This window comes from Aedes albopictus, chromosome 3 (genome assembly GCF_035046485.1).
Source record: "Aedes albopictus strain Foshan chromosome 3, AalbF5, whole genome shotgun sequence".
Classification (NCBI taxonomy): domain Eukaryota; kingdom Metazoa; phylum Arthropoda; class Insecta; order Diptera; family Culicidae; genus Aedes; species Aedes albopictus.
Genome location: NC_085138.1, coordinates 37,587,728 through 37,613,410, shown reverse-complemented (window position 1 = coordinate 37,613,410; position 25,683 = coordinate 37,587,728). Strand labels below are relative to the sequence as shown.

General features: G+C 41.7%; 1 protein-coding gene across 1 annotated transcript; it reads right to left on the bottom strand.

The window, feature by feature from the left end:
* Window positions 1-1,571: 1,571 nt before the first annotated feature.
* On the bottom strand, window positions 1,572-12,535 carry LOC109426100 (uncharacterized). The gene is made up of 2 exons (XM_029868097.2): window positions 12,428-12,535; window positions 1,572-3,098 (listed from the first exon to the last, which is right to left on the bottom strand). Exon 2 carries the CDS (start codon window positions 3,082-3,084, stop codon window positions 1,723-1,725), a length of 1,362 nt encoding a protein of 453 aa, XP_029723957.2. The 5' UTR covers window positions 3,085-3,098; window positions 12,428-12,535; the 3' UTR covers window positions 1,572-1,722.
* Window positions 12,536-25,683: the final 13,148 nt, after the last annotated feature.

Below are 25,683 nucleotides of genomic sequence, written 5' to 3'. Positions count from 1 at the left end.
GAAGGCTGTCTTGGAAATTGATGCTACCACGGCCATATTTTTTGGAGTCGGCGAAATCAATGATTCGTATGCCGTTTTTGTTCATTTGCTGGTGGACGCTGAACTGTCCAATCGTCGGTCTGGATTCCTCCTCCTGGCCTACCTGAGCGTTTAGATCTCCTATGATGATCTTGACGTCGTGGCTTGGGCAGCGGTCGTACTCGTGTTCGAGGTGCGCGTAAAATTCGTCCTTGTCAGCATCAGTGCTCCCGGAGTGTGGGCTGTGCACGTTTATTATACTGAAGTTGAAGAATTGGCCCTTGATCCTCAACCTTCACATTTTTTCGTCGATCGGCCACCAACCGATCACTTTCATCACGATGAAAGCTGTTCCCAGCTCGCGTGTGTTGCCGCAGCTCTGGTAGATGGTATGATTACCTCTAAACGTTCGCACCATGGATCCTGTCCAACACACCTCCTGCAGCGCTACGATGCCGAACCCGCGGCCCTTCAGTAGATCGGCGAGTATGCGGGTGCTCCCAATGAAGTTGAGAGATCGGCAGTTCCACGTACCGAGTTTCCAATCGCAAGTCCTTTTTGTTCGCTGGGGTCGTTGCCGTTGGTCTCGGTTCGTATTATTCTGTTGCTGATTTTCCGTTACAGTGGTTTTTTACGGCTGGCTCGTAGGGCCTGACACCAACCCCCTACTTTCCGGAGGACCATAGTGCACAGTTGAGCTTAGAGTCCTTCCCTGGCACTCGGACGTACACTGCAAATTTTGTTTGCTGGTATTCAGCAAACTTTGCTGATTTTTTTTGTGCTGATTTCATTCAGCAATACGAATTTACTGAATATCAGCAATTATTTTTCAGCTTGCTGAATCTTCCAGCAATTTTGACAGTTGATCAGCAACGTTGTGCTGAAATTCAGCAAAAATTTTGCTGAAATTCAGCAATTTATTTTGCTGATTTTTTTTTGTGCTGGAAACGATTTAAAAAATTTGGTGTGTAGATCAGCCGCCCCTAACATGGGGATCAGACGCTGTTGTGAGCCGCTCCTCCTGGAGAACAAACGCTCAGGTTTGCCGAAGCAAACCCCCCCTTCCCTGTCAGCCTACGACCAAAGTTCCCACCGGGGTTGGATACCCGATCTTCCCTAAGGTTGCTCATAGTTTCCGGCCGGTACCGCGTGGAGGTAGGGATAGGAGTTGCTGGGCAGAGGCTAGTGGATCACAAAGGGATCTGAATTGCGCAGCATACCCAGCCTTTACCGTGCCCTAAAGATTAAACATTAGTGTCAAAATCAAAATTCGATCGAGTCAAAAATGAAGTCTGAGCATTGGTTTTTTTTTTGGACAAATATTTGACCCTGTGGTGTACTAGGATATAATGTCTAGTGTAAGTTATGTTCAGTCTGTACAGTCTTTTGCTGAAGACAGTGTGGAGTGTCTTTTCATTTCAAAACTATACATATATTTTCTATCGGGCATTTGATTAGCCACCATTCGCATATTGAAATGTTTCTCTCACTGTATATGCGAATAGAAGTTTGAAACTCCACCTCTGCACACTTCATCACTCAATATAGCTCCGTCATCTTAATGATAGAAAAGGAAATCATCTTTATTATAAAGTATCGCCATCATACAAACATCCATCCTAATCTAAATCTCTAGTCTACACAAATCTAAAATCTACAAACTACCAAAAATAATCTACATCCACGCACTGCTTCCCCGCCCCATCAATGATGCCTTCCAAAGTACGACCGATCCTGCTCGTTCCGGGCCTCATCCTGGTGATAGTTGTTATTCCTGGCCCCTCCTCCCCCGCCAATATTGACCGAGTACTGCCGTCGTCCGGCCGAATTGTTCGATCCGGGCGTCTCCTGCTGCGCCTCCAGATCCCGAACGATCTTGATCGGCGTCGAACTGACGTATTTGTCGTCCTTGTTGCGATCACCGCTAGGATTCCGCTCCGTGGGCACCTTGTAGGGCGCTTTGGTTGGGTAGAACGGATCGTAACGGTTCGGGTACTTGTTGTAGTTGCGATAGCGCAGATCTACGTTCGGAGGCGTCCGGACGACTTCCGGAAGTGTGGCGTAGTAGATGATCCGGCGGTTTCTCGTCGGGACGTAGGGAGGGATGACGGGTGCATCCAGGACGTCATTGGTCATAAGGTAGTTTCTATCACGGTAGTACGAGGGAACGTCGAACCTTTTATCCGGATAGTAATAGTAGCTAGGGAAAGAGTATCTCGGGAAGTAGGTATCGTAGTCGTTGTTATCGTACCGCCGCTGGTAGTACATGTCGAAGCGATGTGGAGATGGCGGATGCATGCGATCCATCATATCCCGATGGTATTCGTCGTATTTGTTGTAGATCTTGGGATACATCGGAGATTGCGAATGGGCTGAGTATGAATCGTATGCTCTCGGTACAGCTGGATATTCGTAGAATAGCCTGGCCAAGGGTTTCCTATACAACTCGGGAATGATCTTTTCTTTCTCCTCGCGAGCCTCCGATTGATCTGAGCCGAACTTCTTCTGTGTGATGAAGTTCACTCGAGGAGCTCTCGCTTTAATCCCTTCGCTCATCATGGAAGCTTCCGCTTCGGAATCTATTTCTTCTTCTTTTGTCGATTTTTTCACCTGATACGGGGTTTTCACCCACGTTTCCATGGTACGTTCGTTCATTCTTTGATATTCTGGAGTTGGTAGCTCTTCCGTCGGCTTTGTTTCTTCAGTTACACCATTATCGTCATTGTCTGCGCTTCGTCGATGTCTTTTGTGAACCGATCGATCTCGCTGATCCCGCAGATCTTGATCATCCGTTTGAAGCCGGAAGTGACTTCTCAATCCAGGAGATTCCAAAACTCGATAAGGAACTTCCCGTTTATCACGAATCGCTCTGTAATAGAATGGTTCCAACAAACTTCGCCTTTCATAGAAATCATCTTCCGGATTGATTTCGGTCCCAGCAGATTCCAAATCGTACCCATCCATGATCTCCATATCTTCGGGTATGTGCATTGAGCTGACCACGCACACTGCCAGCAGCAGCAGCACCGCCCACGAGGTCGCCGGCGCATTCCAAAGGCGCGCCATTTCCGTTTACAAATCTGCCAAAAGAAACAGAGATGAAAGCATTAAAAACCTAATCAGACTGTATCGATCGATCAATTCGCCATACACAATGTTGGGAAATTTGAATAACAGAACCGCATCGCAGATTAGATTGCCCCATCGATTATGCTGAATCAGTGTTGAAATTTAATTCAACCGCACTACTGGCTCAACCGGAAGTGCCTAATAGAAAAACGGAAAACAAAGCATCGCACCCACGCCGATGTGACTGGTCATTCCCATTTAGATTAGCTCTGTATGGCAGGCCTTTGTCACCTGTTCTATTCAGATGAAGATTGGAAGAGGTTTTCGACACTAGAATGGGCGTTGGCGTCAAGGTCAATCCCAAAAGGGGTATTGTTGCGATGCATTTCATTATGGCTACAGACTGGGCGGTTACGTCATCCGAAGTTTGTTGTTTTACAAATGTACGAGCCAATTTTCAAGACATGCCGGAACCGGTTCCGGTAGGGAAAAAGAAGGACTTATACGGTTTTCGCGCCAACTCGAACAAATGATAGCAGCACCCTCTCAGATTCCAATGAAACTTTCTTGGTGTTTAGAACTTGACTAGATAAGCCACTTTGAATACTTAGTTTCTTCAAAATTGACTATCTTTTGAAAAGGGATAAACTTTTTTTACCATTTTTTTTCAATTTTTTTTTTTCAATTGGAATTCAATTGAAAAATCTTATAACAAATTGTGTTTCATTGGATTCTGCGATGATTATGACCTTCACTGGTTTAGTTTTTAATAACAAAAAAACACTGAAAAAAAAATCAATTGGACATGAAAAAGTTTTTGTTAGAAAAACTTTTTTCCTTAAAAGTTCTCATATTGTGGTGTATGAACAGTTGGTAGGGAACATAATTACCTATCTTGAGACAAAAAGCGTCAAAAGCGCAGATGATATTTTTTTGTAAATCGACTTTGAATTTTTTGAAACGATTTTTTTTCAGTGTAGGACTAAATATGGATTTTTTTTCAACATTTTTTTCATGAAACTTGACTTATTTTGTGGCAATCACCCATACAACAATTTCTTGTAGGAATAGTCACTTTTTTTATTAAACACATTTGAAAAAAATCGGTAAAAAAAAGTTTAGCCCTTTTCAAAAGACAGTCTAGATAAATTTTGAAGAAACTAAGTATGCAAAGGGGCTTATCTAGTCAAGGTCTACACGCCCATAAAGTTTCATTGTTATCTGAGAGAGTGCTGCTACGATTTGGGTCGAAATTCGTCCTTTGTAGAAGCATATGATGCTGTAGAATGTAAGTAGCACATAATTCAAAAATTGTCACTAGTATTCAATTCAAACAAACGTCATGCTTCGGACAACATACCTGGGATTTCTTTATGAATTCTTCCAAGAACACTTTCAGATAAATTCATTCAGATAATTCCTTAGGAACTTCTCCAGGGATATTTTCTCAAGGGATTTCTCCAGGAATTTCCAGGGAATTTCTCAAGGGACTTCTCCAGGAATATCTCCTTCGTGAATTCCATGGGCGTTTTGCAGGGTTCCGATAGTAATTGTTTCAGGATTTGTTCCAAGAAATGCTGCAGGAATTCCTCCCACGATTCCTTCAGATTTTTTTACAGATACTTCTGCAAGGATGCATCAACTAATTCCTCCAGATTTTTTTTTCATAGCTTCAGTGATTACATCATTCCTTCAGGAATTCCTCTATGGATTTCTCCAGACATTCCGCCGTGAATTTCTTCTGGGATATCTTAAGAGGGCCATCTAGTGATGGCTCCAGAGCTTTTTACGAGGATTCCTCCAGAAATTTCCGTAATGGAATGTCAAAAAAGATCCTTTTCGGTATTTCTACAAGTGTTCCTTCAGAAATTTCTCTATATAGAGAAGTGGAACCATCTCGGTAGGGGTCCTATTTTGGGCACTTTTCTGCTATAACTCAGTCGATTCTGAACCAATTTACACAACTTTTGGAATGCGATGGGATACGTATAGTATCTAGCCGTGTACAAAATTTCAAGTCAATTGGTTTGAAATTGACTGAGTTATAGCGAAGACTGCCCAAAAAACTGACCGCTGACCAAGTGGTTCGCTACCCTATTCTTTCAATAATTCTATTAGAGAATGCTGCAATATTTCAATCTGGAATAATTTGAAGTATTTCTGCAGGAATATCTTCCAGGAATCGTTTCAGAAAATTTTACCAGAGATTATCTAAAAGTTAATCCAGGAATTTTTTGGGAGTCCATCTAAAGATTCCTACAAGAATTCGTCCAGAAACTTATTGCAGACATGGATTCCATCAGATTTTTTGTAGGTATACCTACAGAAATTTTTCCGGGAATTTTTTAAAAAAGCTTTCTAAAGAATTCCTGATGGGATTGCTTCTGGGATTCATCATGGGGTTTCTTCAGGAATTCCTCCAGGTTTTCCTTCAAGAATTCCTCCAGGGATTCACTCGGGAATATCTTCCGTGATTCTTTCAGTAACAGCTTAAGGGTTTTTTTTTTAATTTTTTCCCCCAGGAACTCTTCTTACGATTCCTTCAGGAATTCCTCATGAAATTCTTTCAGGAGCTCCTCCAGGAATTAATCCAGTACTTCCTCCTCAAATTATTTAGGGATTCTCTTAGGAATGCCCCTTGAAATTGCTTCCGGGATTCCTCCTGGGGTTTCTTCTGGATCTCCTGCAGGGATTCCTACAGGAACTGCTATAGGGATTCCTCAAGGAGTTCCTCAACGAACTCTTCATAGGATTCCTTCAGGATTTCGCCTAGAATTACATCTGCGATTTCTTCAGGAATTCTTAAAGCGATTCACCAGGGAATTACTGCAGAGATTCCTCTAAAAATTGTTAGAGTGTAAGCGATGTGTTTCAGTTGCGGGTATGTGACAGAATCTGTCTTCGAAAAATGAATTCGAACATTGTCTGTGTCAAGGTCTGTGTTTATGTTTTTAATGTTGATGATGGTCAAGAAAATAGACGAATCTGAATGTGATAGTTGACTGGACGTATTTTACTTTACTCTGTTTCCACGATAATTCCCACAAAAATTCCTCCAGGGATTCTTCCAGAAATGCCTCTAGCGATTCCTCCAGAAATTCCTCCAGGAATTCTTCTAGAGATTCCTTCAAAAGTTCCTCTAGAGATTCCTCCGGGGATCACAACAGGCATTCTTCAAGGGTATCTTCCAGGATTCCTCCAGGGATTCTTCCAGGAATTCCTCCAGAGATTCCTACTGGCATTCCTTCAAGAATATCTCCAGGGATCTCCAGGGAATTCCTCTAGGAATGCCTTTAGATATTCATCCAGGAATTGCTTCAGAAACTCTTCCAGGTATTTCTCCAGGAGATCCCCAGGAGCTCTTCCAGGAGTTTCTCCTGCTTCTGGAATTCATCCTGGGATTCCTCCAGGAATTCATGCAGGCAATCTTCCAGGATTTTTTCCTGGAATTTCTCCAGGTTCTTCTCGAGGAATTCTTCCACAATTTTTCTCATGAATTTCTTCAGGGACTCCACCAAGAATTTCACCAGGAATTGATCCCAGAATTCCTCCAGAATTTCCTTAATAAATTCTGAAAGCAACTCATCCAAGAATTCTTTTAGAATTTTCTCTAGGAATACCTTCTGTATTTTTTCCAGGGATTCTTTCAGGCATTTTTCCAGAAAGTCTTCCTGATTTTCCTCCAGGAATTGCTGCAGGAATTCCACCAGGAATTTCCCTAAGAATTCCTTTAGGAACTGTTTCAGAGATTCTATCAGGGATTTCTCCACGAATTTCTCCAAGGATGCTACCAGAAATTCCTTGGGAGAATTCTCTAGGAATTCCATTAGAAATTTCTCAAGGGGTTTTATCATAATTTTCTTTCTCCACGAATTTCTCCAAGGATGCCTCCAGAAATTCCTTTGAAGAATTCTCTAGAAATCCCTCTAGAAATTTCTCAAGGGATTTTATCATAAATTTCTCTTAGAATTACTCTAGACTAGAGAATCCTCCAGGCACTCCTCCTGGACTTTATCTGGGAATTTTTCTAGGAATTCCTCCAGGAATTACCCCAGGAATTCCTTCTGGAATTCCGCCAGGAAATTCTCCAGGAATTGATCCAATAATTGCTCCTGGACATCTTTCAGAAGTTGTGACAGCAACTCATCCAAGAATTTATCTGGGAAATCTTCTAGGGATTCTTTCAGAAATTCTTCCAGAGATTGCCCCAGGAATTACTTCAGAGATTTTTCCATAGGATCTCTCAGGAATTTTCCCGGGGATTCCTTCGAAGATTCCTCCTGGAAACCCACCAGAAATTCATCCAAGAATTCTTCCTGGAACTCCACAGGGGATTACGCCAGAAAGTTGTTCAAAAGTTCCTTCAGGCTTTCCTTAGGGATTCTCTCTCCAGATATTCCCAGGAATTCCTTCAGACATTTCTCCAAGAAATCTTCTCCAAGAATTTCTCCAGAAATCCAAGGATATCTTCAGAAATGTATCTGAGAATTCCTCAAGAAATTTCTACAGATTTTTTTCTAGGGGTTCCTCCCAGAATTCCTCCATGAATTTTCCAGAAATACCTCCAAGGATTTCTCCAGAAACTTAATTATGATGAAAGTGGAAGATAATTATAATAGGATGCATACTGGAACTAGGAAATTATCCATGGATTGTTTCAGGAATTCCTCCAACAGTTTCTTCGGAAGTTTACTCAGGAATTCCATCAGGATTTTTTTATATCTATATTAGCGAGATTTTTAGCCCTAGGCTAGTTTATCTCGGGACTCACGCTTTACTTCCATACCGAAGGAAAAACTCACATTTCTGGAATTCGCCAGGTCCGCTCCATCAGGAATTTCTTACAATAAGCGAGACAACAAGTCCTCCAGATATTCTTCCAAGCAACACTTTTGTCATAAAAGAGTCACGGCAGCGCAAGTTCTGGTTGCGGAGAAGTCATCATAGTGACTTACTTTAAGCATATTAGGCGCTGTCCATAAACTACGTAGACTTTTTTTCGGCCATCTCAGACCCCCCCTCCCCCCTCGTAGACTTTTATTCATACAAAATTTTCGAAATTTGTACGGAGCGTAGACTTTGGCCAGACCCCCCCGTCCCCCCCTTAGAGTCTACGTAGTTTATGGACAGGCCCTTAGTACTTAAATGCTAAAAGTGCTTTCACTAGGAATTATTTCTTCAATTCCTGGTGACCTTTCTTTTTGAATGTATCCCAGGATTTTTCCAAATAATCCATTATTTGAAAGATCTCCGCAAATACCTGCAGGAAATTCTCCAAGAACTTCTGCAGGTATTCCTTTTAGGAATTCTCACAGGGACACCTCGAGGGTTTCTCCAGTGATAGTTTCAAGGCTTTTACGAGAATACTTTCAACAATTATTCCAAGGATTCATCCGGGAATACGTCAATTGACATTTCTATAGGATTATGCTCTGAGATGAGTAGGGGAGACTGAGGAGACTTGATCCCTGGGGAGACTCGTTCCCCCCATATTTTCTCGGAATCAAAAACAGTTTTCTTCTCGCATATTTTTTTCCAAAACAACATCTGAACAGACGACAATGATTTGGCTACAATTGATTTTAATTGTGTATTGCATTATTTTTTAATGGCTGATGGTTTGTTTTCAGTCTTTCAGAAATCTTTTGGGCGATTCCGAAAAATCTCAATAACTTTGTGAAAATTGAACCAAATCGTGTCAAAATTTCACAGCACATAGTATAAATAAAATGCTATCAAACGTATTTATCCAAATAAGGTTGTTATATAAATATTTCAATTAATGTAGCTTAAGGTCGATTTCTTCACCCCGGCTTAACCGGTAAGCCAGGCTTACCCATATAGTTAAGCCTGGTTTAACGCTTAAGCCAGAGTGAAGAAATCGCCCCTTAGTGCATACAACAGTGAGATGGGGAGACTTGATCCTTCGAGGATTACACACACATTATACATGTGAAAAATTAAATTCTATTTGGAAGCCTCTATTTACTCGGAATTCTAGTATATTCGATGATAAAACGTGGCAGATAATTATTCTTTTATTACACACCATTAAAAGGGGGATCAAGTCTCCCCATTTTCAAAATACGGCATATCCTTAACAATTTAAGGAAATCTTATAATTTCAAATACACCACATTCATCAAAAATGTAAGAAAACTTGAAAAGAAAATGAACAGGAAGCTTCTGGAGTTATTTTCCCTTTGAATTAAACATGTGCTCAAAAGGGGATCAATTGTTACCCATTTTTGAAAAATACATCATAAGACATGCCTCCATAAAAACACAGTTTTGAAAACTTTAACAATAATTTAAAGCCCTTCTGTTGTGTATAAGCTTGCAATAGATGTTTACCTGCCATTCTGTACGAAAAATTGATCTAGTTTTGTGTTTTTTCTTAATGATACAGGCAAATTAAGAAAAAGGGATCAAGTCTCCCCAGTCTCCCCTATATGTTATTTATGAGTATTGAGTATACAAATAATATATAGGGAGATTCCGACAAGGATTTACTCGGAACGTATCGCTGAAGATAATTATTTTTAAGATCGAGTTATTACTTATACTTATATTTCTGAGCCTTACCTTTGATTGGTATTGTTTATAAAATATGCCACAATAAGTTACACAAAAAGTAAACAATCACCCTAGAAGTTGAAAAATTAGGATATCTGTCGTAATTTTGAAAATATTCGTTTTATCTAGGTATGCGGGAATAAAACTCGATCGAAATAGAGTAGTTTTGTAAAATGACGAAGAAAAAGTGGTAGAGTAAGGTGGGGCAAAAGTTCGACCCTAGTTGAAAATTCAACGTATTTCAAAAAATCGAAGCAGATAAAAATAAATAAATACCGTGTGGTGATTCTACCATCCATGAGCTAAAATTTTGCTGAACAAAGTTACGCCAAATGTCTTTTCAATTTTGAGTTACAACACTATTTGTATGTGGGCGTTTTATTCGAACTCTTGCCCCCCCACTGGGGCAAAAGTGCGAATCTAGTGTTTGTGGAATTTCGCTAACCGTAGCACACTATTTTGACACTTTGGTAATAGAAATACCTGAAACCACTTAATATTTGATCTTAGAACTGGAATACACTTTAAATTCGATCTGGAATTTACCCAATTCAAGGTTAAATTTACTACACCAAAAATTAGTAGTTTTCCGCCAAATTCAGATAAAACAACTTTTTTTTTCAACTTGAATCGAATTTTCTCACTAATTCCATCAGTCTTAGAGATAATATGTACGTTTTGCAGAATTTTAGGTTTAGGTATAAAGTTGCCACATGACTCGAACTTTTGCCCCACAATTCGAACTTTTGGCCCACTATGTGTAAAATATGATTTCCAAATCTTTTTTGCAAAAAGTTATACATGCTAAAGCATCTTCAAAATATACCTACACACCTAGAAAATATCATGTAATTTTAAGTGTCCTGAACCTGACATATACGAGCATCTTCAAAAACACAAATTTAGAGGTTATAATATGTAAATTTACGTCTTTCAAGACACCCCAAAATAAAACTTATTTTTTCTTAGCGTCTAGCAATCGCTAGAACCGATTTGACAGATAAAACATAGAAAAGTAAAATATTGTCATGCATGGGATTCGAACACTGGATCTGCTGATCGTGAGCCACATTTCTCACCTCTCGGCTATTTCACCAAGTTGGAAGGTGGCTGATAAACGTGATACTGATTCTACGTTTCTGGTGAAACGAATTTGTTAACCATCCAGCACTTTCATGATGCGCGTAAAATTGAGTCCAATTTGTGATTCAGTCTTGAAAACATTTACGTTTTTTGGTGATTCCGTTTCGTGGAAATTTCAGAATTTCTAAGTGTGTATAGTTACGCCCCAAAATAAAATATCGAATTCGATTTCATTACAATTCCATTTCATGCGTTGGAAAAACCATCGCATGTTATATTTTTTTGATCAAAAACCAACATTTTGTCATAACTTTTCGAAATATCGATCAATTTTCATAATTTTTGGAGTAAAAGACTCTTTTTCAAAAAGGGTTCGAACAACCTTAACACCAGAAAGAAATAATTTGAATTGAGCTAAAAAAAACTTCAAAAGAAACTCTTGCCCCACTCGAACTTTTGCCCCACTTTACTCTACTTTGTTGAAAAGTACAAGATTTCTGGGTGATCGAAGTGGGACCAGCACTATTGTGTTGGTTCGTCCCCAAGGCGGTCGAAGTTCTATCGGAAATTTCCTATTATTAGGCGTTTTATGGTATAGAAGCTTGATTTTAATTATTAAGTCACTACAAAGAGTTAGTTTGTAAAAATTCTTGCTTCTTGAGATTTGTGCGTCTGAAGTTTTGATGTACTGTTGAACCGGGATTTCAAGACGTTTGTCCTTAAAAAAAACATCGGACGGGTTTCTATTATGTTCAACTGGAAAAAAAATGTTTAAGAAAATCATGAAGAAAGTTCTGGGTTAGTCCTCAAAAGAGTTCGTAATTTCCAAAACAATTCATCTATTATTTTTTACAAAGGTTTTGTAAATATTCACAAAAAAAACATTCTGAGCTCCAGAAGAAATTATGCACGAGTAAAAAAAACTACATCTTCTGAAATTGGCCTCCGCTACCAGCACCACGTTGATTAGTGTAGAACAGGCGAGCTTTTTTCAACGTATTGTACAAAATACAGCGTGACTGCTATGGGTTAAATATTGTCTATCCGGTTGGAATCAAGACAGACATTCAATAAAAAAAAATGCTATTTTCTTGGTCCACAAGTGTTGCAACTTTTTCGCGACTAGTGCGCTGTGTTGCTAATGACAAGGAGATAGAAGCGCACTACTTCCGAAATGATACAGAAAACGTCGCGAGTCGGATCACGAATATAATGTTATTATAATCAATTCCATCGTATTACATTAAGTTCTAGTCAGCTTTCCAAATGATATTAATACCCTTGTTACGGGTAGAAGATGGATACTTACGCAGATAATTAAAACAAAACCTTTGGAAGTACGAAAAGTTACTCAATTTTAATGGAATAATGTCAGTTTGATTTGTCAATTACATGAGGAATTGCCAACAGCAAATTGAGTCTTCTCCAGAATGTTCACCTGTTTTTATATCTTCAATAATCATTCATAATCACGTATTACACTATAATTTACAGTTCAGTTCCTCAATTGTTTAGTGCTGCATTTTCAAATCCATTACTTTGCAGTATAGTATATATACTATAGTATCAAAAGGATCAGCTAATGCTCTCTCTGTCCCTTTGAATAGTTTCCAACGATGATTCCAGTTTCAGTTCCACAACTTTCACTAATCAAAACCACACCAACTCGCAAAGAACGTACCGAAATAGCACAGCAAACGCAAAACATCCACCGCGAACCGAACGCAAAATCTAACTAAACCGCGCCAAACTCTGTCGCCGTGTGTCGACGATCATCATCGCATCGCGTCACATCAGAACTAACTAACAAACTACGGGAGGAAAAATCTGCAAAAAAAAAACTACAAAACCTGAAAAGCAATGAATGCATGGGTGAGTTATTTCCCAGAACACAAAAGAGTTGGTTCCTCGTTTTCCCTGCTATGCGTTGCGTACATACCCACCTACCCACCTACCTGTTTGATACAATTTGAATAGACAAACCGTCGTCACCATATACCACCCACCTCAACCTGTGATTACCGGGTGCCGTCACATGTGAAGTCAGAACTATTCTCCCTATACGTAGCGTTTCATCTACCTACAAAGTATAACGACCCAGCGCGTGGGCGAAATGATCTCTAAATGGAACGTTTGAAGTCGGGAGGTGGAAAATAGGCAAGTTGGAAAGGTTCTGTTCTTGCGGAACCTATCTTCTTGTATAGCGGAAACCAAAATAAGACAATTTAATCTAATACAAATTGCTTTTATGACTGGATGATGCGTTAACGTTTTTTTTTATTCCTAACTTTATGAAGGGGTTTATTTGGAACTCAAAAACGTAGAAATGACAAGACAAAAATGAAGAAATTATTATATACTGCTTCATTTATAATTTAATTCTATGTATTGTAATGGTGCAGGAATGCATGGATCCGTACGATATGCAGAGATTTTATGCGACTGTCAATGATGCGTGGTACATGACTGCAGTAGTGCCCGCCATGTGCGCTTACCGAGAAGGAAATTTGGTAACAGACAAAACAATAATAGCTGCCAGGTAAGAAGGAGAACTGGGAAGATTTGTTGAGCGATAACTATTAAGGTACCCAAGAACATGATTAACATAGTCGAAGATAGCTGTTGCCGACTGAAAACAGTACTGAGGATGACCTGTTTCGATGCTAGGGGTCCAAGGTGTTAAGCGACCCATGCCAAGAAATGAGTGATCCAGGGTTTGAACTAGATGCTCAATCGTTAACAGAATCCCTTCGCAACAAGTGATTTAGCTAGGTCTCTTTTAACCCTCCTAAGATGTTAATATAGGCGCACCATGATGACGTAGTGCACGTTCAGCGAGCCTGTCTGGGTCATATTGACCTCAACATCCTACTAAAGTTCAGGAGAGCGGAAACAGGAAGAGGCAGCTGTGCACGTAGTGCCACTATAGGAAACCCCGTTTCCTCCCGGTTATAGACTGTCTGAACAGGTCATAGACGGAGCGCGGTTGATGAGAGCCATCAATAAAAACAGCGAAAAGCTCTCTGCAATGGAGGTGGCTGCCCATCAGCTTGACTCCATCATTGACTTTGCGTCCTCGAAGTCTAACATCACCAAGGACCTCGAGCAGACTTCGTAAGTCAACTATGGTGGCCCAGCAGGACTGTGAACTCAAGGCAACTTTGGTAGCGGCCATGAAGCTAATGGTATCAAAGTCTACCCTAATGAAGGCCTTAGCTTTCACGGCTACCCCTAATAGTGCACTGGACGCGATTGTTTATGACACGCAGGAGCGTGTGAGGCAGCCGTCAAGTGAGGAGCTAGGAAATTGTTACCGCCGAAAGTCACCAATCTACGCCGGTGAGTCGGACCTCAGCCAGACGTTCCGGAAGCCTCGGAAGGGTGGGCCCAAAAACGTCGGCTCGTCCTGGGTCAAAGGGAACAAGGGGTTACGACCGTTGATGTGCCCTTAGCTATCACATGTTAGGGCGGGTTAGGGGAGAACGCCTCGTGGTCCATAGTGGAAAGGGGAAAGCATAAGATGAAGATACCGGAGGCACAGGAGCGTACGGACACCTGGCCAAAGGAAGCTAAAGGGCAGATACCAAATATGAGAAGGATGACGCACTCGTCATCAGTCATCAAGACGAAAGAGTCCAAGTACGAGAAAGTTTGAAATTGTCTTCAAAATTAGGAGTGACGCGAAGTTTTTGGAGCTGGATGCTAACGTACGCTGGATTAGACGTACTTGTACGGGTGAAATGATTCTAGAGCTCAAGCGCGACAAGGAGCGCAAGGGTGCCGCCTACAAAAGTCTGGCGAAAGAAGTCTTTGGCGAAGGGGTCAAGGTGAGGGCTCTTACACCGGTGGCGATTCTAAAGGTGAAGAACTTAGATGAGATAGATCACTGAGGCGGAAGAGCTCGTCACCGCACTGCGGCAACAGTGCGAGGTGTAGGTGGCCACCGCAGCCGTTCGTCTACGTAAGGGGCCGGCAGGGGCACAGGAAGCCTTGGTACAGCTACGGTAGTAGGGAAACTGAAGGTGGGTTGGTCTGTATGCCAACAGACTTTGCATGAGCCAACGGAGGTTTGCTTCAGGTATCTGGAACTAGGACATAAGTCATGCGACTGCAGCAATGCGGTGTCGAAGGCCATAAGGCTTCACGAGTCCACCCACGCGTTTGATTTGTTCTGGAAAATCCATGAACAACAGGCACCTACAGAGTGTTGGAAATAAAAACACAGACGAGGCTTCGTTCTGCAATCCCAGGCACTGACTGATATCGCTACCAGCTCAGTGCCTCTCCTTTATTCAATCTAAATATGTTATACCTCCTCTCCTCTTCTTGGCGTAACGTCCTCACTGGGACAAAGCCTGCTTCTCAGCTTAGTGTTCAATGAGCACTTCCACAGTTTTTAACTGAGAGCTTCCTCTGCCAATGACCATTTTGCATGTGTATATCGTGTGGCAGGCACGAAGATACTCTATGCCCAAGGAAGTCAAGGAAATTTCCTTTACGAAAAGATCCTGGACCGACCGGGAATCGAACCCGTCACCCTCAGCATGGTCATGCTGAATACCCGTGCGTTTACCGCCTCGGCTATATGGGCCCTTATGTTATACCTAGATTGAATAAAGGAGAGGCACTGAGCTGGTAGCGATATCAGTCAGTGCCTGGGATTGCAGAACGAAGCCTCGCCTGTGTTTTTTTTTTAACTCTTAGATATATTAGTTTAAATTGTATAGTTAGTTTCGACTCTGTTCAGTTTGTGGTTATAATAAAATGCGTTCGTAATATCTTTATCTGCATCCGGTGGAAATGGTAGGTGGTAGGATTAAAGTTGAAATTCTTTGGAAATCTCTTTAAAACATACACCGTCGAGGCTTCGTCTGATTCGAGCACTTTGGAAACCTTTTTCAAGTGTCGGCCACGCCATCAACACATCAGCATGATCCGCCAAGGGTTCGACGCATTACCCGTGTCAACACCGAAGCTCCATCAGTGCAGGAGATAGAAACAGCCATCCGTAGCATGAAATCGAACAGAGCCCCAGGGGTCGATCGCATATCAGCTGAGATGCTCAAAGCTGACCCCGGAGTATCCACACAACTACTGCATAAAATATTCTACAACATATGGGAAACCGAGACTGGATGCAAGACGTCTTAGTAAAGGTGCCCAAAAATTGGCCGGTATCATGTTACTGTGCATCGTTCTCAAATTCCTCTGCAACTCTGTCAGAGTGCCAATACGAACCCGTGGGGTGACATTTACAGGTTCGTTATGGCCAAGACGAGAGGTGTGATGGCTCCTACAGAGCAATCTTAAGAGATGTTGGAGGGGATCATTGGAGGACTTTTTCCTCGTCATGATCCTAGTCATTGGCCTCTTTTCGTAGGACAGCCGGGGACTGGGGCTGGCGATGAGGAGAGGGTCACCGATGTGGAACTTGCGGAGATAGCTAAGTCCCTTAGCGTAGGTATGGCCCCAGGTCCGGACGGAGTTCCGAACCTGGCCTTAAAAGTAGCTATTGCAGAGGCTCCCGAGATATTCAGGTCTGCTATGCAGAAATGCCTGGACGAGGGAGTTTTCCCAGAAGCTTGGAAGAGGCAGAGCCTGGTACTATTGCCAAAGGCGGGGAAACCACCCGGAGACCCGTCGGCATATAGACCAATATGCTTGATTGACACGGCGGGGAAGGTGCTCGAAAAGATCATTCTCAATAGAATGTTGAGGTTCACTGAGGGCGAAAATGGTCTTTCGAGCAACCAGTACGGCTTCCGGAAGAGGAGGTCCACCGTAGACTCTATCTTGTCGGTTACAAAAACCGCCGAGAAAGCACTCGAGCCTAAGAGGAGGGGAATTCGCTTTTGCGCGGTAGTGACTCTGGATGTAAGGAATGCGTTTAATAGCGCCAGCTGGTCGCCAGCAAGGTCGCAAGGTTCCATCCTGGGTCCGGTGTTATGGAATGTCATGTACGACGAGGTGTTGAGGTTAGAGTACCCAGTGGGAGTGGAGATTGTCGGATTTACCGACGACATTACGCTCGAAGTCTACGGTGAAACGATCGAGGAGGTGAAGTTGACTACCGACCACTCGATCAAGGTTGTGGAGGCGTGGATGCGATCCAGGAAACTGGAGCTGGCTCACCACAAGACAGAGGTGACGGTTGTTAGCAACCGGAAGTCGGAGCATCAGACGGAGATCAGTGTAGGAGAGTGCGCTATTCTGTCAAAGCGCTCCGTCAAACACTTGGGCGTGATGATCGACGATAAGCTTACCTTCGGTAGCCACGTCGATTATGCCTGTAAAAGAGCCTCCACAGCTATTGCGACACTGTCCCGGAAAATGTCCAATAGCTCTGCGGTGTACGCCAGTAAGCGCAAGCTTCTGGCTAGTGTTGCTACGTCCATACTTAGGTATGGCGGCCCGGCGTGGGGCACCGCGCTAAGTACTGAATGCTACCGACGGAAGCTGGAAAGCACTTACAGGCTTATGTGCCTGAGGGTTGCGAGCGCGTACCGTACCGTGTCACACGACGCTCTCTGCGTTATTACTGGTATGGTGCCTATCAGCATTCTTATCAGTGAGGACATGGAGTGCTTCGAAATGCGCGGCACAAGAGTCATACACAGGACTGCCAGGATGGCCTCTATGGTCAAATGGCAGCGCGTGTGGGACAGTTCCACCAAAGGAAGGTGGACCCATAGGTTGATACCGAGGGTAGATAGTTGGATTAATAGGCGCCATGGGGAAGTTACATTCCACCTGACACAGGTCCTTACAGGTCATGGTTGCTTCCGACAGTATCTACACCGTTTCGGGCATTCGGATTCTCCCGAATGCCCAGTGTGCAATGGTTTAGAGGAAACGGCTGAACACGTTTTGTTCGTGTGTCCGCGTTTTCGCACAATGCGTGACCGCATGCTTGCCACATGCGGGGAGGACACAAACCCGGACAACTTGGTCCAGAGGATGTGTAGGGATGAGTGTGGCTGGAACGCCGTTTCAACAGCTATTACCCATATCGTCTGGGAGCTACAGAGGAGGTGGCGCGTGGACTCGGAGAATGGCTAGTCCAGATGCAGTACAAGAGGTGGTCCAGGGGTTTGGAGTCGGCTTCGTAGGTCATACCGGTGCCCTGCGGTCGAGATCGACCCTTACAGCGATTAAGTGGCCGCGGAGAGGAAGTCCCGGTAGCGGTGCTGTCGTGGCGTCGCCAACTTCTGGTGCAGCTGATAGGGCCTGAAGGGTAGTGGTACCCTTGCCTTCAGCAGGTCAGATCGGGTTGCACGTGGGCATCAGTTCTTGATGCCTGCAAAACAGTTGGGTGCGAGCGGGGTTGACCCTGCCCGCCTTCCGAGGACAAAGCGAGTGGCGAGGACAACTCGGGAAACATGACTAAGCGCCAGCATGTTACCGTGATGCACTCTCCAGAGCAAGTCATCTAACCTTGAGGGTGCGATGTGCGCTAGCCCCTCTCTGAAGCAATACCTTCTTGGTGGTTCCGGAGAGACGTAGGGTTTGGCGACCATAGGAATGGTTTAGTGGGTACGAGGAGAGAGTAGTCCTGGCATTTACTTTTGTTGTAGAAGACGGCCTCATCCCCACACTACCCTAACCTTCCTGTTAGGGCGTCTGTTGAGCAGATTATCCCCATATGGTTTAGAAGGAAAAAAGAAAAAAAAAGTCCTCTGCAAAGTGATCCTTAACCGGATACAGGAGATGATTGACGCAACTCTCCGGCGGCAACAAGCAGGATTCGGTGCCGAACGATCCTGTGTGGACCATACTGTCACGCTCCGCATCATCTTGGAGCAAATCAATGAATTCCAAGAATCTCTCTACCTGGTGTTCATCGATTACGAAAAAGCTTTCGACCGTCTAAATCACGAAAACATGTGGGAAGCCCTCAGGCACAAGGGTGTTCCTGAGAAAATTATCGGCCTCATTGAAGCACAGTACATGGCATTTTCGTGTAGAGTACTGCACAACGGTGTCTTGTCCGATCCCATCCGGGCCGTTGCTGGTGTGAGGCAAGGATGTACCCTATCACCGCTACTGTTCCTCATCGTAATCGACGAGATCCTCGTAGGTGTGATTGATCTTGAACCAAATCGTGGATTACTGTGGCAGCCATGAAGCACCTAAATGACTTCGAACTGGCTGATGACGTTACTCTCTTAGCTGAACGGCGCTCTTACGTGCAGAGTAAGGTCGATGATCTTGCCGATCGCTCCTCGGCGGCAGGTCTCATCATCAACGTCAACAAGACCAAATCGTTGGATGTTAACCATTCCTGCTTCATGGCAGCTGGGCAAGCAGTGAAGAATGTTGAAAGCTTCCAATATCTTGGTAGCCAAATGGCGGCCGATGACGGCACCAAGATCGACATGGGTACATGGATCAAGAAGGCGAGGGCTGCTTTTGCGAGTTTAAGACATGTATGGAAAAACAACCAGATTAGTCGACGCACCAAATCCGAATTTTCAACTGGAACGTGATATCTGTGCTGACATACGCCAGTGAAATCTGGTGTGTATCAGAGGAGAGCACTCGACGGCTGCAGGTCTTCATCAATAGATGCCTGCGGTATATAATTCGTGCATGGTGGCTTTCATCGTCGATGTCATCAAAAGCCAATAGCGACAGAAATTCGTGAGCGAAAGTGGAGGTGAATTGGCCTCACTCTACGCAAGGGCGGAAACGAAATCTGCAAACAAGTGTCAGTGTCAGATTGGAACCCAGCAGGACATCGCAGAAGATATACGAATTTGTGCGACTTGCTTAATGCTAATGCTAACTGTTAGGTCGTTTTCAGTGTCTCGTACTTGTGCATGATTTGACTGCATGCTTAGAATGTCCTAAGCATAAGGTAGGTACGTACCAAAATGTTATTAGTTCTGAGTTGAGATACTGTTTGATTCGCAGATTGGCAAACCTAAAGTGGCACGCTGGCTGCTACTGGTCACTAACCTGCGCGATCGATGATCGTGTCACCGCAAGCTATGGGCTAACATATACTGCCTCTCTCCAGCACCTGAAGCGTAAATCCGCAAACACATTGCCGCTCTCGCATTCGCAGCATGCTGTTGTTCCTAACTGTGTGGCAGCGTACCTCGCGGCGAAGTCATGCTGCTTCATCCAGAACAGGTAGACCGATTAAATAGTGCAACACGCGTATAATTTCAATCTGGTCTCGTAAAGCATTCTGTTTGGTGACAATATTTTTTGCTTGCCCCGACCATAGAACTTTTTCATCAACGAGCGTGAAATACGACAAGCTATTTTGAATAGAATATTGTCGACTTTTCCCTAGCCGAGTGTACATACAGTACCGATTATAAATGTGGATTCATAGAATAAATTTTGAGTATAATTAAAAATACAAAAAGTTTATCTTCATGGAGAATTTTCAGGAAACGTGTTCTACAAATGTGCCGTCTATAACAATGCCTTTTCTTTGTAGAACACGTAATTATTATTAAGCTTTCAGTACACGCTTTGCCAATATGCGCACATATTTGGCTATTTGACGTATCAGACGTTAGCAGACGTTTGCCGTTTGGCTATTATTTGTCAATGGTCAGTACACGTATGACAAACAATTGGCAAACTCACATTTGTACATGTTTGCCACTCGAGTACTGATCGAAGTTGCAAACATGACCAAATATTTGCTATATTGCCTTACTTGAAAAGTGCTCAATTTGAAACATCAGCAAATATTCGCCGTGACAAAGTTAGGCAAATATTTGCACAACAATGTTATTGCAAATTTATTTGGTCAGTACACGCATGACAAATAAATTTGTCAAATTTTGCCAAATATTTGCACATTTGGCAAAGCGTGTACTGAAAGCTTTAGAACGTCATCATGATTTTGAGTATTCTGTAATACTTTGCTTTATGAATTCATATACTTATGACGGGTAGTGTTTATACATATATCTATACGATTCATCCTATTTGAACATACTATTCATTACCGAGTCATCGACATAAATTCTATTTTATTTCATACTGATGTCGTCAGGTAGATACAGACATCTAGGCAAAAGCGGCAAAACAGTTCCATTTTTTCGATGCGTCGTGGGCGGAAAAATGCAAATGCGTGAACGTTGCAACTGCAACCTGACTATCTGCGCATTCGGAAGCTCCCTGTGGTGATGACGTCGTGTCGGATGGTCGATGTGACGATGTTTTGCATAAAATTAATGGGGCGAAACCAGAACGGCAGTGCATAGCGCAGGTCAGTCCATTGTTTCGTAAACTAGGTGTTACAGCAACGCTGTTGTATGGGCGCGATGTGTGATGTCCACCTGGTTATACAGACACCATTGAGAGTGAAAGCATTCGGCACTACCTATTCACTTCATTTCAATGTTTGGTTTGATTGCAGCTATGGTTTGACACTATAAAAGTAAGAGTATGATTTAGAAACTTTGTCCAGTTAGAAACCTATCGAAACGGATCAATTTATTGCTTAACGCACAATAGGTAGAGAGTGAGTCGATAATTATTGTGCCATTTTCAAACTAACGTAACTTTTTTCCTACTTCACCTTAATCAACCAAATTTTGCACAGTTTCTCCTTATAGTCTTTATAGTCTCATCTGTGTAATTGGGCAGTTGTCAGTAAGATTCTGGTTGATTTAGAATTAATTAGGTTAATAGATTGCAAAAAGATGTTGTACAATCACATGCTGTTATCGCACCGACGAACCGACGTGACAGCTAGAACAAATAAATTCAAATTTGATGTCCCCGACGCCATGATGAAAAATAGCTGAACACTACCGCCTCCTCTATAACGGTACGCGTTGTTTTGATAGCTTGACTTCAAACCCCCGTGTATTCATATAGGAAAAGGTTCGCGCCTGAGCTGATTTGACAGAAGCGTTCGCTCGCTTTGATGGTCGACCGTTAAATTTAGGGGGGACACTTTTGAAACACCACTGTCACGTCGGTTCGTCGGTGGTTTCATCGCATTGCCATGTTAAAAGCTTTATGGCAATTAATAATGCAATGCAATAATGCAATGCAATGTGCAATGATTGCACCGAAAAGCTAGTTTTTAGGCCACATTTGGCTTTCACGAATTTTAGTAATTTTTGCTCAACTCCTACAGCATTGATGTCGAAGAAGCAAATAACCAAAAAACATTGGAGAATATGATGGCTTTTCAAAAAATCCAACTTATTACGTTTATTAGGGTGTTCCAGAACAAAATCTATCAAAAATTTAACTTTTTAACCCTTTTCCGCCCATGGTGTCTGTAGAGCACCATAACACAGACAAACAGACGTAACACCTTGAACGATTTTCATGGAAAGCCATCGCGCAGTTTACACTACCATCACCTGGTGGAAAAGTTGCACGAATCACTGTGTTGTGCAATATCGTCAACAGAAGGCGCTAGTGTGAAACGTCAAACGCATAGAAAAACGATGCGTGCGCCTGTGGTTGTGAAAGCCACAACTATGAAAATTTATATTGATCGTTAAAAGCGTGGGCGATGGAAATTTCGCAAGTGTTACGTCTGTTTGTCTGTGACCATAACTTTCAACCCTTGTATCTCTGAGACTAATGAAGTTTTTTGAATGTTTTTAATTGTAAATCATGATTTCACATGTTGTTCTCTATCTAAAGGCATTACACTAAGTATGCGCATTAGCGTGGGTCATCGGAACCGTTTTATCAGATCAAAACTTTTTTGGCTCCGTTTCGGGTCCTGAGTATCTGTGAAAAATTTGAGCACGATCGGTTGCGTCTACACTTTGCGCATTGCAATTGAAATTTGTATGGGATTTTGTATGGGAAAACATACTTTTTTGCATTTTTGTCATAAGTTGAAAAAGTTTGTCTGGAACTTTTTAACCGGTACTGTAAAATGATAGCCTAGCATGTTCTGAAAAACTTTGTTGAAGACCGCAAAACGATCCGATGTTTGTGAAAATAGTTATAACCAACGAACCACATGCATGTGTTTATGTTTTAACATGTAAAGGAATAACAATAGCAACAAAATCATGCTGTTTCGGCAAGCAATGCCAACGCTATAACTTTTTTCATCAGCTTCAGATCACTTCGCGGTCTTCGACAAAGTTTTTCAGGACACCCTAGCCTATGTTTTCACTTTATCGGTTACATAGTTTTAGAAAAGTTCGAGCTTGCCATGAGAGAAATGCAAAAAAGTGTGTTTTCCCATGTAAAACCCCATTCAAACTTCAAACGCGATGCGCAAAACGGAGACATAACCGATCGTGCTCAAATTTTCCACACTTATTTGGGTCCTGAAATGGGATCAAAAAAGCTTTGATCTGATGGGATACCATTGAATTTTCCATTTTTCCATATAAACGATGACTCTAATGCGCATACAAATTCAATGTTTTTGTCAAAAAAAGTTTTCACGAAGAGCTATTTTTTCGACAAAATGACAAACTTTGACGTCTCAATTAATGGGATAGTTATCCTCATGGGTTAAAATAAAAATAGTTCTCTAACAGATTTACCATTTAATTTTGTAGTCATACGTTGAAAAGAACTGAAATGTGTATTTAAACCCTTAATTTGATACAATATGAATGGTGCATATATGCACCAATGGGTACATGGCGTGCAAAAAATAAGCAATTTTCCAATGTAATCATTGTTTGCATCCCATTCTAGAATTCTGGTGGCATTAAAGTTCGAAGTTTCTGAGAACAACTTTTTTCGAATTGTAATGAATTTGTATAAAACTGGTTCGGAAAGTGATTTTCTTGGATTGTCAAATAAAGCATCCTGTGATTTGACCATTTTTAACGAGAAAAATCATGAAATAAAGTTCTCCAAATGCCTGGTGGTGCTCCAGAGCACCACCTCACATTTGAGTTGTAATAGCCTTAAACGATAATTTTGGCATAGAAAATATGATTTTGTTCTACCATTTTTAGCAAAAATAATAAAAACCATTTTTAAACACTAAAAGAAGTCATGGGCGGGATAGGGTTAAGGTTTTTCTGATTAAGGTACCCCGGGGCAAGTGGGACCTAAAAAAATGCTAGTTTGGTTTTGTCAAGCCAAAAAATTCTAAACATAAATAATTTTATAATTCCAATGGTTCTGAAAGACATTGTTGGTGTATTTCTTCTTATTAACGGGCATTAAAACTGTTTCAAAATTCTTAAATTCTGTATATTATGCATAAGATGAAAAGTGGAGCAGAGCTCCATTTACACCGTATCACGGGGCAAGTGGGACCTATTCGGAATTTTTGTACAAATGGCTGCATATATGTAATGTAGCATAAATGCATATATGTAATGTAGCATAAATTATAGATATATTATGCGAATAAATATGTTTAGCGATTTATGTTGGAAAAGTGTTGTGGTATCGTGCATAAATTACGTAACACATATAATAACGAATCACCGTGAAAAAAAAAATGATTAAACTCTAGCAGCTCGTGCAAAACAAATTGATTTTATTTATACAAAAAGCGCCCTAAGGTTAAATGCCGAAAGATTTCCAAACTTGCTTTTTATATTACGTAGTTGATGAAACTCGCCAAAAGATTTTTCAGAATTTACAGATGTTATGTTTACCCTAACATAATTTTACGATCATTAAGTAAAGATTTGCAAATCGTGAACTTTGAATAAGTCGTTTTCCAATTTTTTCAAACTCTATGACCGGTTCCTTAATATTCAGAAAAACTCATTATGCAGCAAAAAAACGAAAAAAATAATATAATTTGAAAAAAAATATGAAAAATAGATGATTTCGGTTCTACCCAAGATTTTACCATTTTAAACAATAGCTTAATCATCAGAATAGAAGTAATTAAGTATAATTCAACGATTGTTTACTTAAGACGCCGATTTTTACGTCACTTTTGGGCTTCGTGGCCGAGCGGTTAGCGGCGTCAGTTGTTTAGGTGTCTCGTAAGCCTCGGAGTGTGGGTTCGATTCCCGCTCCAGTCGGGGAAAACTTTTCGTCAAACGGGAAATTCTCCACTGGGCCACTGGATGTTATATGTGTTGTCCGTTGTCAAATGTTAGTATTGTTCAGTCTGTAGAGGCCGCAAGGTCGAAGACGGTGTAATTGTCTTTTTTTTGGTATAAATTTCGACTTAGGCTGAAGAAAGCGAGATCAAACTATGAAGTTGTGTTTGTTTACTCTCATAGGTCACACTTGCCCCAGATGCTGAAATGCACTGGGGCAAGTGAGAGCAGTTAACTAAAGGTAATAAATAAAAATAAATTACAGCTTTTTCGCTTAAAATAATTTGCAAGTACTCTAAAGATTATCCTGAAACCGAAAAAGTTTTACTTAATTTGTTATTTTATTTTTAAACGACGAATGTAGTAGAGTACAGTAATCTCACTTAGTGTATTGAAAATTATATATGATCAACAATAACATATATGATCTCTTTATGGTGAGAACAATAGCAATTTTTGAATTCAAAGTATCCGTTGGTGTGATACCTATGTTTTCTATGAAGAATGTTTGCCTTAAAACTAAAAAATAAAAAAATATAGCTGTAATTTTTGCGAATATAACGATTTTGCGGACACATGAGTGTGATTTTGGCGGCAAAGTGAAGAGACCGCTTTTTTCATTCGGGCCGGCCGCGTCGTCGTCGTCAATTTGAATGTGCACATCGTCGTACCCGTGTATAGTTGTAGCGATTCAGTGTGATTTCGGAAAAGAGGCCAGTTAGTGGAAGATGCTGCAGCACATACGCACTGGACACTTCGAAGGATGTTTATTGGTGAGCTCGTTCCATTCTATCATAATAATTAATGCTCAAGGATGTTTAATATTCTGCTCTGGTTTTTGTGTTTTTATCTAACAAATATTGAAAAGTTCGTCACGTCATGTGTCGGCGCTAGTTTTCAATGCACATTCAGTTGATAATAAATATTTTTCTTTAATTTTTTGCATTTACACAAAAAATTG